Raw genomic sequence first — 13,511 nt, forward strand, 5'->3', positions numbered from 1 at the left:
GAACAGAGAAAACTAACAGAGTTCATGCTACAGCTTTACAAACCGCTTGCTGTAAACACTTTTTTTTAATGAGTTTTAAGCACAGGGGAAAAAATGAACATTTGTAATTTATACAAAAACTAACCATAAACAACCAAGAAAACTAACTTTGCATGAGTCGGGTTCTGGCATGAAGGAAGTGAGCAGAAACTAGGTGGAGAGGAGATTACAGTTTTATGGTAAAGTCCCACTGCACGATGCACGTCTGACCGAGAACAACGTACTGTACAGGGAGAGACTGAACATGTGCGGAAATCATCGACGCATACGAACAGGAAGGAAAACGAAATAGAGCACAAAGAGTTCACAGCGAATGCACAGGGAGAGACTGAACATGTGCGGAAATCGTTGGCGCATACGAACAGGAAGGGAAACTGGCTTGTTCGTCACCTGAGTGTGTGGTCGTGAACAGATGCAAAAGTTTGGTGAACTTTTTGGTCGTAACCTGATTTGTACGTGTTCAGAGACGGTCGTGAGGTTCCACTGTACTTCGAATTATATTTGGATGTTTTTATGGGTTTTGGTATTTGTTACTGTGTATTTATTTTGTTTTATTATTTGTTTCAAATTTTAGTGACGGGTAGCATATGGTCACATTTTTAACGTGTTTTGTTTTTTTCCCTTTTTCTGTCAGAGAGACTGAATAGGCTACACAAAATGTTTTAATTTATTTTTTATTAGTGAAACACGTATGTGAGTGGAATGATTTGCATTTTTAAATGTACCTGTTGTCCTTTATTTCATGATAATGAATGTGTCTTATTTTTACTTTATGTGAATATTTTAAAGTGCGTCTCTCATGCTCCGACAGTTAAACTTTTGCGCTGCGATAGGCTACGCGAAATGGTGCATCGTTTTTTGTTAACTAAGTGCATTCTTTAAAAAATGCTCAACAGAATTCTGTGTCACGGAGACATTTCTTGAGTCTTTGTCTATTGAGGAAATTCAAAGTGGTCTTTTTTTAACCAACACTTCAAACGTTGTGGACGAATATTCAGCATCGCCATCCAGACATGGACAGCAGCTCGACTGTGGAGATTCCAGGACTCCCAGTTGAAACTGCAAACATAACCTCTGCACTTGGGGATTCCACCAGCAACTATTTTTTGTGGTTCAGTCCTTTTTGCACATTTGTTTTGATATAAATATTATGGAACTACATGGTTTATTTATTTCTGAAGTTTTGCTCCACACTTTATCAGAGGTTGTCTCAAAACTAATATTTAAAACTGAAATGTATGAGTAAAAGCTGAATCTACGGTCTCCTCATTCATAGAAAATTCCAAGACAAAATGGTCAATAAAACTGATGGATACTATGTGGCCTGGCCAGGGGTAGATTTGGGATTCCCAGCCTGAATAAGTTTCCCAGTCCAGCCCTGTCAGTTACATAAGAAATGTGACAAATGAGAGGAGACCATTCAGTTCACTTGACTCTCTCTCGTTGGTTTAGCTAATAGCTAAGCTGTCCCAATATCTCATCCAGGTTCTTCATTAAGGCTGTCCAGGTTTCTACTTCACCTCCATGTCTCGATTATTTGTTCCAGACTCCCACAACTCTTTCTGTAAAGAACTTCTTCCTGATCCCAGTCCTAAATGCACTTCCCGTTAATTTCCACTGATGTCCTCAAGTACGTGATTTACCCTTAAGCTGAAAGAATGCTGCTGGATCTACTTGATCAATGCCTTTGAGTATTTTGGAGACCTGGACAAGGTCCACACATGGTCTCCTCTGCTTGAGACTAAACAGATTTAATTGTCCAAGTCTGTCGCAGTAGGACATGTCTGCAAGTCCCATGATGCACCTGGTTGCTCTCCTCTGAACAACTTCCAGTGCTGCTGTCGTGAGCAGAACTCACACTAGTGAGACCACATCTGATTATATAGTTTGATATATAATATTTTTATGATATAACCTAATTGCTTCTGTACGTTGCTTAGTCGATGAAAATGTGTCAACATTAATCCCTCGATCCCTTTCAGAGGTCTCTTCCTGTAGGTCGGTCTCCCACCTTGTATTTCTAACTGATGTTTCTTTTGTCCACATGTACCGCTTTGCACTTTTCTACGTTAAACTGCATTTTCCAGGTGTTGCCCAGTTTCTGAAGCTTGTTCAGGTCTTTCTTCTTGAACTCTTGTTTGAATGTCCAGTCAATTCAGTTTGCTGCTGGTGGACTCCAGTCAAGTCCTAGAAACATCTCAAGAACAGTTAAAGCAGACAGGAGGATCCTGAGCAAAGGGGCTGAATACTTCTAGAAATGACATATTTACATTTTTAATTTTTAATAACTTTACACACCTTTCTGAAAACACATTTTCATTTTGTCACTATGGGGTAACCTGTGTAGATTGTTGGGCAAAAATGGAAAATGTATTCATTTAAGATTAAGTATGCAACACAAAGTGAAGGGGTCTGAAGACTTTCTGAATCAACAGTATAGCACAGACTACTGTCATCCACGAACCACAGTGAACTCTCATTTTGACGCATCAGATAAAGTAACCATGGACGTAAGGGGAGAGCTTGATAAGACACCTTCTCCCGGGTTTTAGATCAACATAACCCCAGCCTTGATCAGACAACGAGCAAATCCGTCACCGACTCTTCCTTTTATTTCCATAGCCACCAAACAGGTAAGTATTGTGCATAATGGCCATCTGACCGACTTGCCTGACACTTCTTTTATTACCGATTTAATTTATTTATTTTAATTTCTACTAATTTCCTTCACAGATTATCAGTTCTGTGCAGACCCCGGTTTGGTTGAGCATGGAAACAGAACGCCGGGCTCAGGACTCTTCTTTGAAAACGCCGTCGTCCGGTTCAGCTGCCTGGAGGGATACAAGTTGAGAGGCCCTGCCAAGTTTGTCTGCATTCGTCTCCAGAATGGCTCCATGGGTTGGAAGCCTAACCTTCAAATGGCGTGTGTGGCAGACGGTGAGCCAACACCATTCAAACACCTAAATCGCCACCCATGTTTTTTTTTTGTCATATTTTATTAATTCTGTAAATTACATTACAGTGAGTACAAAATGAATCAGTCAAAGGTAGAGAGAGTGCAGCATTCCAAAGATTTATGTTTCATATTTATGTTGTAAAGAATCACATGTAGAAATTATAATGTGAGGTTTGAATACACAATGGAGGGGTCTGAAAATCGAAAGTCCACCTTATGGAAGGATTTAGGAGTCGTAGTGGACTCAACATTATCAACTACCAGACAGTGTGCAGAAGCCAATAAGAAGGCTAACAGAATGTCAGGTTATATAGATAGATAGATAGATACTTTATTAATCCCAAGAGGAAATTCACATATTGTGCCTTGATGTGTGGACTCGGAGTACAAGTTCATGGAGGTTCTGCTGAAGCTTTCCAACGCACTGGTGAGGCCTCATCTGGAATCCTGGGTGCAGTTTTTGTCTCCAAAAAGGACTTAGTAGCACTAGAAAAGGTCCAGAGAAGAACGACAAGGCTGATTCCAGGACTACAGGGAATGAGTTATGAGGAAAGATTCAAAGAGCTGAGCCTTTACAGGAGATGTAGAGGAGACCTGATTGCAATGTTTAAAATTATGAAGGGAGTTGGTCCAACAGATCTTTAAAATGAGTTCATCGAGAACACAAGGACACAATTTGAAACTTGTTTAGGGTAAATTTCACTCAAACATTAGGAAGTTTTTCTCACGCAGAGAACCACAAAAACATAGAATGAGTAACCAAGTAGTGTGGTGGACAGGAAAACTTTAGGGACCTTCAAAACTCAACTTGATGTTATGTTGGAAGAATTAAGTGGGGAGGACTGGCGAGCTTGGTTGGGCTGCATGGCCTGATCTCGTCCAGATTGTTCTAAACTTCTAATATCGGTCAACCTACATCTACTACTAATTCAATTATGTGTGCCCATCAAATTGAGAAAGTAGTGATGAGTGAACAGGATGGTTTCGATTCGCAGGCCGCTTCGTGATGCCGACACTAAAATTCATTTCCCAAATATGAAACGCCAAACTCAATAGAGTATATGGGGGTTTTAAATGTTGTTTTTGGGAATACAAAACAAGGACTACTGCTTCTGCCCTAAAGCCTTGTTTGTTTTTCGATGTTTGCCAGTAAAATCTTTTCTGTTGATACCTCCCGCGGTGGCAGAGTGCGATCATTTTTGTTTTTTAAATATGACAGGTTGCATATTTTTCACCCCAATACACACCATTTTGCACAGCACAATCTCGCCACACAGAGGACCCTCGGTTGTCACTTAGCAACCTAGTTGAGGGTAAGCACACTTTTAGTGAGTTATTTTATTTATTTATTTATTTATTTTTTCCCTGCTAGTGATCTTTATTTAAATATTAAAAGATGAAGAATTAATATTATTTTAATTTTTTTCATTTTTATTACTATTTAATTTAATATTGTTTCTTTGTATCAGTATACTGCTGCTGGATTATGTGAATTTCCCCTTGGGATTAATAAAGTATCTATCTATCTATCTATCTATCTATCTATCTATCTATCTATCTATCTATCTATCTATCTATCTATCTATCTATCTATCACATGAAAATGTATCCAGCCTGGAACTTAACGCCTTCCATCTTGGAAGTGAAACACAGTTAATGTTGCAAAGCAAAACACTGAATTTGGATGCAAAATCAATCCTGTGCTAATCATGACACCGCAAATTCAGTTCTGCACAAATTATTTTGCTCATCCTCACTACCTACCAGTAGGGTTTCCACTTTAAGGCCCAATAGGTTTCTGTACTGATTTAGAGCTGACAGTGAGAAAAAGAGAGTTGGTAGCAAGGCTGGGACACAAATCAAAGCCATGGAGGTAACCAGAAAGACAAGAATAACCAAACGACTTTTGTCAAAACGTAAACTTGAAAATCCCAGCAGCACCTCTAGCATCCCCCATGGAACCCGACAGGGTTACCTAACGGGACTACAGATCCCAGCATGCCCGGCAGGTGTCTGTGTGCGAATCCCAACCTGGGGATGCTGCCATCAGGTATTGGGGGAAGAAAATGTTCAGCTCTACCCGTCTCCCCCAGTCCTTCCATTGCATTGGCATCCCAGCCGGGTAAGGATCCTTGTTCATTCCCAGACAAGATGCCACCTCACGTGTACTGTCCATTACACTACACCACAATAAAGTGTGCAGAGAATGAAGGGTTCTGAGTACTTTTAGGCTCCACCGTATATTTAGATTGAGTGCCTGTCTTTTTTTTGAAAGGGTGTTACAGTCTGTGTGTCTGTGTATGCAGCACGTGTGGTGCTTGCATGTTAACTGTGTTTTCTTTTTCAAAGTAACAGATTGTCTCATTCCATACATTGAAGATGCGGATATTTCTAATCAGACTTACAGACCAGGAGACAAACTGCTCATCAGCTGTCATGAAGGATTCCAGATCCGCTACCCCGACATGGACAATATGGTTTCTGTTTGTCAGGCTGATGGCTCCTGGGACAGTCTGCCGATCTGTCGAGGTGCAGTATGAATTCTTTTGCCTGCTAGCGTTAATTGTTTTAATCTCTGATGCTTGTCCTGGTTTTCCCAGCCTGTGTGTGCTGCAGGAATGGGAAGAGCATTAATGATTTTTGAGAACACACACTGCTCTTGAGATCTGATGGCTGTTTATTTTAGTTTTTCTTATACTTTCTCGTCACAAATGCTACTGTTGCTCGTTGCTTTGCACTTGGCAATTATGAAGGTTGAACGATGAGGGAGGGTGGGCAACTCTGCACACTGTGGATATAATAACACCTTAAAAAAGGCAAAAACCCGAGGGGATTGGGACCAATAATACAAAAGAAGTTGTCAGCAGTCTGCAAGGAATCCCACCAGCATGGAAACCCAATAAAACGCAGCGTGCATCGCTTCACTAAATTAGGAGCCACCTCTAATACCCACCGCAATTACGTGAAAGATAATGAAGCTCTCTTGGAGCTACGAGACAGAAAGCTCATATTTCGTTCCATTGAAGAGACGTCCCTCATCTACTTGCGGTTGCCATGAGTTTTTCTGTTTATTTTTCCTCCATTTATTGCCCGAAACACATTTTCTAAACTGGTAATGAGAACCAATAAAAGAAATGGAAATAATTTGCGGCTGCTCTGATCCGTCAAGCACCGCATGTCAGAATGAGGTGGCAGGCCAATAAATCATGTTTTATACGCTGTCTGCCAGCCCGGCGAGATTAGCGACACGTCTTCAGCTTGTCAGAGTTTAGTATATTAATAGATGAACAGCCTGGTGCTTCCACACGCAACAGAAGAGAAAACATACGGATGTCACATTATAAGAGTACATTAGAAATGCAAATGGAACCAGAGCAGCAAATCCGGTGTAGGTGTGCACGAAGGTATAGAGGCGTTGCTTAATCCGGAAATGAAACTGACCGACCAGAAGAGAAGCCGCCATCCTTGTCCTTGAATCGGAGACATCTGTCACAGTTTGTGGTTTTTGTCCTATGATGCTGTTGTGGTGTGAAATTTATGAATATAAGTTGATAAATATTTTGTATTTCTTTGCTTTGTCTAAATTCTAATGTAATATTAGTGTTATTTCAATAATAGGAACAGCGGCGGTTTGATATTTGGCTAACTAACCCCCTCCTCCCCTTCCCTGCCCCATTATAAGACTGAGTCTTTGTAATTTTATGGCAGGTAACTGCCTAAAACCAGTTTGGCCAGCGACTCTCTCAATCAACCCTTACAGGAAAGCCAAATCACCCAGCTGGGAAGCATCAGCTCAACAAATGGTTTCGGGGACAGGTGTGAAAGGAATTGTGTGCCCCCATTGGTCTGAAGTATGGCTGTTTGGGATTGGTGTTGAATCGGAGGCCATTCCGTAGCACGACGCCCTACTGGTGTAAGGAGTTGGACAAAGAATGTAGAAATTTAGTTGCTTTACCCCTCCCTGTATCTCTCTGTCAGGACGGAACATCTCAAGCACCATGAACTGAGCAGAAGACCACACTGATTAGCCATATTGAGATAAGCATGCGGCCTGTCCTGTAGAAAGCCATAAAATGAGGACCTAACTAGAGGCATTTAAAGTAACTGCAAGCCTGTGTGATGCCTGAAACTACACAGCAGCATTTATCAGGTTGTATGGTTGCCAATATTAAAATTTACTTTGCTTATCGTTATTATTTTATGAATATTATCCATAATACATTATTTAAGTTCTAACTTGCCTCTGGCTCGTCTTTTACTCTGTGTAATTATCTGAGGTTATTGATGTAGAAGGGAAGGTGGGGAGACGTTATAAAGTACAATACCTTATAAACAGTGGCAAGTCTATGGGATATGAGGCCTTCTGACAAAGGCTACCCATTAAAGAATAGGAGAGGAATAGAGAACTCTACCAAGACAAGACAGATGTGCAGTCACCGGTCAGTCATTTTCTAATTCATTTAGTCCTGAACAGGGTCATGGGGGGATCTGCAGCCTATCCCACCTAGTACAGGGCACAAGGTGCCAGTTCTTCACAGGGTGAACACACACGCAGACACACACAACTCCAACCCCACCCTAGGACCAATTTAGCATTGTGAATCCACCTGACCTGCATGTCTTTGGACTGTAGGAGGAAACCCATGCAGAAATGGGGAAGAACATGCAAACTCCATGCAGAGAGGACCCCGGCCGTGAACTCTGGTCTCCTTACTGTGAGACAGCATAGCTACAATGGCGCCACCGTGCCTCCCATCATGATGCACAATTTTGTGTTATTATGATGCATTTCCATGGTCTTCTTTATTTTTGACAATGGCACCATTGTGACACTATTTTGGAACAGATTTTCATGGTGGGCACTATTATTTTGCCTCCTTTCTTCTTTATGTTTTATAAAAACCTCTCCCTTTACCAACCACATAATGTCTTCACTATAAGTGATAGCGCCACTTTGGCGTGGACAAAATCAGCCTCACAATTTAATTAAAAATTTTTATCCATCTACATTACAGGTGTTTTTGTAATTTTTCAGTATGAACAAGAATCCAAACGTATTAGGATGAAACATTACCTGGTGGATGGTGAGCTCATTTCACAATCCCAGGAATAAAGGCAAAGGTCTTGGAAATTGCTTGAAAGGTCCAGCGTCCCTCCCGTTACTGTTTTTGTTTTTGCCTAAAGGGGAAGGTGTAAATGTTGCATTTGTTCCACGATTCTCCAGACAAATACAAGGCGTATCAACTTGGATTACAAAACCACTTGAAACAGCATTAAGGAGACAAAGGATCAATACCATCAAATCCTCCACTCTTATTCCAAGTGAGATCCTGGTGTTATAAAAAGCTAGACGACTGGAAAGATAAATCTCTGAAGTATTTACACAAGGATCTATGATGGTGTTTGTAATGAAATGGACACTGAATAAATGAAAAACCGAAAACAGTACTTTTTTCACTGCTAAAATCTCTTATTTAACTGTTTTTATTTATTTATTTATTTATTTATTCTTTTTTTAGGCTGCCTGAGACCGGTCATTTCTCCACACAGTTACATCAACATATCAGAGACAGAATTCTCCGTCCCGGTGGGAACCATTGTTCGCTACCAGTGTTTTCCAGGATACAAGCTGTCTGGACCCGAGGTTCTCGAATGCATGTACAACTTAATCTGGTCTGAAAACCCACCACGGTGCCTTGATGTGGAAGGTAAAAAAGCTGTAGGTACTCTGCTGTATTTGTGGAAAAGGCATGGCCCATCATTGGAAGGGTGTAGGGCTCCTTATTATGGCCATGTGATTTATATACAGTGTCTGTGTGTGTTGTAAACAAGTAACAAACATGTTAGCAGGAGAGTTGAGGTCATAATCAGGAGGACCCTATTTAATCTCCTTGGTGTTAACCTGAAGCTCGGATTTCTATGGCAGTCTGGTTATACCCGAGTCAGGCTGAGGGAGGACGGAGACGTGTAATGATACGCTTTGTAGAATAAAGATTAGTAACTCTCGGAACAGTACTCTGCTGCCATCTAGTGGATGAAATAACATCAAATTGCTGCAAAAAAACTGAATATTTCTGTTCTTTCAGCCCTTTTATGGTATCTCTAAGGTAGCGTGTTCGTTTTTATGAGTAGGGCGGAGCCTCCGACAAAAATAATCCCGTGGCAAATAAAAAGCCGTAAAGGTTAGCACAAATTGAAACCGGACCATTGCTCGGATTGAGTGTTATTGATGACGAGCGTTTATGATGTCCTTCATTGGTCATCAGGCATTGAACACATAAAGTGAAACCGATGCATGACATGCCACTGCATGGCCGAGCCAGTGTGATATGCCCAGTGCATTTGGTTGTGTGAAGCTTCATCATGATGCAATAGTGGCTGTGCGACAAAACGGCAAAAAGATTGTGAACGAGTGCAAGGGCAGGCAAGACATCAGCCCTCCAAGAGCTGTTCAGTGTTTGTGTTAGGGGGAAATGTGGAAGTCACTAATCATTGCACTGTGGTACCATGTAGTAACATAAGAGATGCTTCAATCGTGCAGTTCTGGCACTGGCATTCTACCCTCAGGGAGGTCTCTAGGTGGTCTCCCTCACTTGTCGTCTTCAGTTTTTCTGGACAGCTGAGTTGTACTGGAAGCTGAACTTGGGTGGGGTGGTTAGGAGTTTGGGCCCCCTGAAAGGTCAAAATTGAACTTTGAACATGAATGACATGAAGGCATTTGACATCGCTTACTCTAATGGCCTGAATTATAATTTGGACTTTGATGATATTGTTAATGTAATGTTAATATAGGCGTTGTCCTATATTGACTGGTTCAGCTGGGAAATTCAGCAGAGCTCCCATTGATGGTTGTAACTTTATCATGTCTACATTTATGGACGACTCAGTCAGACACACCTCAGTGCCTCCCGGATGGAGCAGGTCAGCCAAATCGGGTGCCGTGCCATTCTACCAACTTTAACGAGGGTAGTCTCGGATTGAGCAGACTGCTAGCTGGTCACCTATTGGGATGGACGACAGCCAAACAATGATGGTCTTATTTCCTAATTTGTGTTATCACAGGGTTTGAATGCATTTGTGTTTTATTGTGAAGTGAGAAGTCAAGCAAAATGACCCCTTTTATTGGGTAACTAAAATGATTACAATATGCAAGCTTTCGAGGCAACTCGGGCCCCTTCTGGCAAAATGTGTTTTACTGTTAAATTCAATGCTTTTTCATTATTCAATTAAAAGCTGTGTAGGGGGAGAGTGAGAAGGCGGAGCGAGTCCCAAAATAGCTGGGGTGCCAACCTGGCAAATCCTGTTTAATTTCAAATAAAGCTGAAAAAAAAAATTGAATATAACGGGTGCTCGATGGTGATAAGAAATACCTAAGCAATGTCCTCTCGTCACCCTGTTAGTGGTGTTTTCTGGGTATTGCCAGTCTGGAATCATAGCTGACTGAGGTCACACAGTTGGCTTCTTTGGATTGGTTGTCTTCAAGAGTCTGCGGTGGGCTGGCACCCTGCCCTTGGTTTGTTTCCTGCCTTGCACCCTGTATTGGCTGGGATTGGCTCCAGCAGACCCCCTGTGACCCTATAGTTAGGATGTAGCAGGTTGGATAATGGGATGGATGTCCTCAAGAGGGGGTTTTTCTGCAATGGGAGGGGAAAAGGAGATGAGGCTGCTAGTGACAGCATCCCGGGGTGGTACCACATACCTTAGGTGAGTCTGGAAGGCGAACCTCTGGGGTCTATCGTCACTCTCTTCTTTTGGTTTGAATTGCAGTTTGCCCGCTACCTCCAATGGTGGAACATGGAGACTACATCTGCCACCCACAGCCCTGCGACAGATACATCCACGGTACCGTAGTGGAGTTCTACTGTGACCCTGGTTATAATCTAGCCAGCGACTTCAAGTATATCACCTGTCAGTATGGCCAGTGGTTTCCAAGCATCCAAGTGTACTGCTTGAGATCAGGTAAGTGCAGCATCCATGTGTGGGCCCGTAGGTTTTTCCAGACTCTGATGATGTAATCAGCTGTCTGTCACCTGTCACCTGTGGCCGCTCCATTGAAAGATGCTGTCATTTGGACAGTGGTGTGTGTGTGTGGCTTGTAGCTGAAAGGATGAATACATGGATCATTTATGAATTTAGCAGCAGTAAACTCCACTGAATGGTCACATTTTTCACACCGTTGTAGGAATTCTTCCATCCGCTCACGGCATGTCGTTTTTATTTTGGTCTGGTGTAATGTCATTTTTCTGAAATTTGTACTTTGTGTATACCATACTGTGTTGCGGATTTCATCCAAAATGGATACATTTGCCATGTTTGCCCAGCCACCTACACTCAATAACCCAAAATGACAAATTGAACACATTTGCAGAAAAGTGTACAAATGTATTTCAAATCAAAACTGACCTTTCTCCTACCTAGACGTATTAAGACCATCAATTGATTACTTTGTAGAATCCCCTGTGGCAGCAAATCCAACTTTGAGACGTCTTGTCTAAGTTGCTACAAGCTTTTTATACCTAGGATAGGGCGGATGATGCCATTTTTCCTGGCATTACAGCTCAAGGTCCGTTCGATTGGATGGGAAGCGTCTGTAAGCGGCCATCCAGCTCTCTCCACAGATGTTCAGTGAGATTTAAGTCTGAACTGTGGAACACTCAATCACATGTCCCAAAGCCACTCCTTAGCGGTATGTTTCAGGTCATTGTTGTGCCGAATGGTGAACTGTTGCCCCAATCTGAGGTGGCATGCACTTTGGAGCAGGTTGTCTTCAAGGACCTCTCTGAATTTGTCTTCATTTGTCTTTTGTTCAGTTGTGACGAGTGGGCCTGGCCCTTCCGCTCCATAGTATGATGCTGTCACCTCCGTGTTTAACTGTAGGGATGATATTAGACAAGTGATGAGAAGTGCTTGGTCTTCATCAGGCACAGTCCTCGGAGTTTGGACCATAGAGTTCAGTTTTTGTCTTGTCAGACCAGAAAATTTGTTCTCCTCATGCTCTGAGTGTTTTAAAAAATCATTTGTTAAACGTCTTCTACTCAAGATTGGCCTCCACTGGACTGATGGAGTGATGCCACTTCTCAACAGAAAACTCCAACAGAGCAGCCATTGGGTTCTTTGTCACCTCCCTGGCTAAGGATCTTCTTGCCCGGTTACTCTGTTTGGCCAACTCCATGATGAAATCTGTTTTTTTTCCAAACTTCCTCCATTTTTCAATTAAATTGAGGCCCACTGTACTTCTGGGGCCACTCAAAGTGTTCATCCATCCATCCATTCTCTTCCGCTTATCCGAGGTCAAACTCAAAAGTCAACTCAAACTGTTAGAAAAGGTTTAAACCTGATCTTTGACTCCCCATAATTTCATCACAGAGGTCTATGTAGGGCTCCTTGGACTGTGTTGATTTGGTTTTTATCCTAACATGCAGTGTTAATTGAACCCCCCTATACACAAGTACACATGGGCCTTTATAAATGATGTACAATAATTTCAGTTTGGCCCAGGTGAACTCCAATGCAGTACTAGAAACATCTCAGCGAACACAATGAGCCACACAACAGGGTCTGCCTACATCTAGGAAGGCACCTCCAAGTTACCGATGTCTTCTCTTTCACAGAGCAGCTGTGGCCCAGTTCTCGAGAAACTCTCTTGACAACGTGGAAGGTGGTGGCATTCACAGCCACCAGTGTCTTGATGCTGCTGCTCTTTGTCATCCTCGGCAAGGTGTTCCAGACCAAATTCAAGGCCCACTGTCAGCTAAGGTAAGCAGAGCCGAGCCAGCGTGTATATGGGGTGGAACCCAAAAAGTACCTGAGATTGGAGAATGGCATGGGAGTTGGGTGTATTTTGTGAATCCGGCAGTAGGTTGTGTGTGCCTACAAGTCTGGTTTATAAATCTGCCAGGTGGCATAGAGTGCTGAGTTGGCCAACTGTGCATTTCTGCCATTTATTAGGTACATGTGGGCAAATATTTTAATTTCTCCAAACCACCAGGGCAGACATTCAGAGGAGGATGATGTTTGAGTTTTTCAACATTAACAGACTTATTAGTAAAAAAAAAATGTGTTCCTCATAAACAGACATCTTAATCAGTGACATACCAGTGAAGTGATGAGGAGCAATGAGACAAGTCACCTGCACACACAGGATTGTATGGCAAAGATTTAGTGACCAAAGACAACATGCTTATGGATACAAATTTCTTCTGTGTTCTCCAGATCTTGCACACTGTGACATATTTTTGTTTCCAAAATTTAAAATTGAGACTAAAGGGAAGAAGAATTAGTACTGGGGAGGAGATCCTGGAAAAATCACCTAGACATGTTAACAAAAGAGGAGTGTAGAAAATGCTGACAGGAGTGAGGGATGCACTGAGATGAGCATATCTCATGTCAAGTTGAGGAAATTGCTGAAGGTTTTATAATTTGGAAAATATTTAGGTCTCCTCTCATGTGTTATTGAGTTGTTTCTCATCAGCTCAACATTATAGCAGCCAATTCACCTTTTTGTTCTTTGTTTGAC

The 13,511-nt window shown here is 42.0% G+C and overlaps 1 protein-coding gene across 3 annotated transcripts in view; it reads left to right on the forward strand.

Moving 5' to 3' along the window:
- The window catches only part of susd4 (sushi domain containing 4), a 46,000-nt gene that overhangs the window by 26,483 nt on the left and 6,006 nt on the right, over positions 1 to 13,511 (forward strand). For 2 of the 3 annotated variants that reach the window (XM_039738338.1, XM_039738337.1), the window contains exons 3-7: positions 2,773 to 2,976; positions 5,345 to 5,524; positions 8,515 to 8,703; positions 10,763 to 10,954; positions 12,607 to 12,751. In XM_039738338.1, coding sequence (XP_039594272.1) covers positions 2,773 to 2,976; positions 5,345 to 5,524; positions 8,515 to 8,703; positions 10,763 to 10,954; positions 12,607 to 12,751 — 910 coding nt within the window. The remainder of the gene's footprint in view (positions 1 to 2,772; positions 2,977 to 5,344; positions 5,525 to 8,514; positions 8,704 to 10,762; positions 10,955 to 12,606; positions 12,752 to 13,511) is intronic. The other variant, XM_039738339.1, reaches the window with a different exon arrangement.

The sequence above is a fragment of the Polypterus senegalus genome, chromosome 16, assembly GCF_016835505.1.
Source record: "Polypterus senegalus isolate Bchr_013 chromosome 16, ASM1683550v1, whole genome shotgun sequence".
NCBI classification, from domain to species: domain Eukaryota; kingdom Metazoa; phylum Chordata; class Cladistia; order Polypteriformes; family Polypteridae; genus Polypterus; species Polypterus senegalus.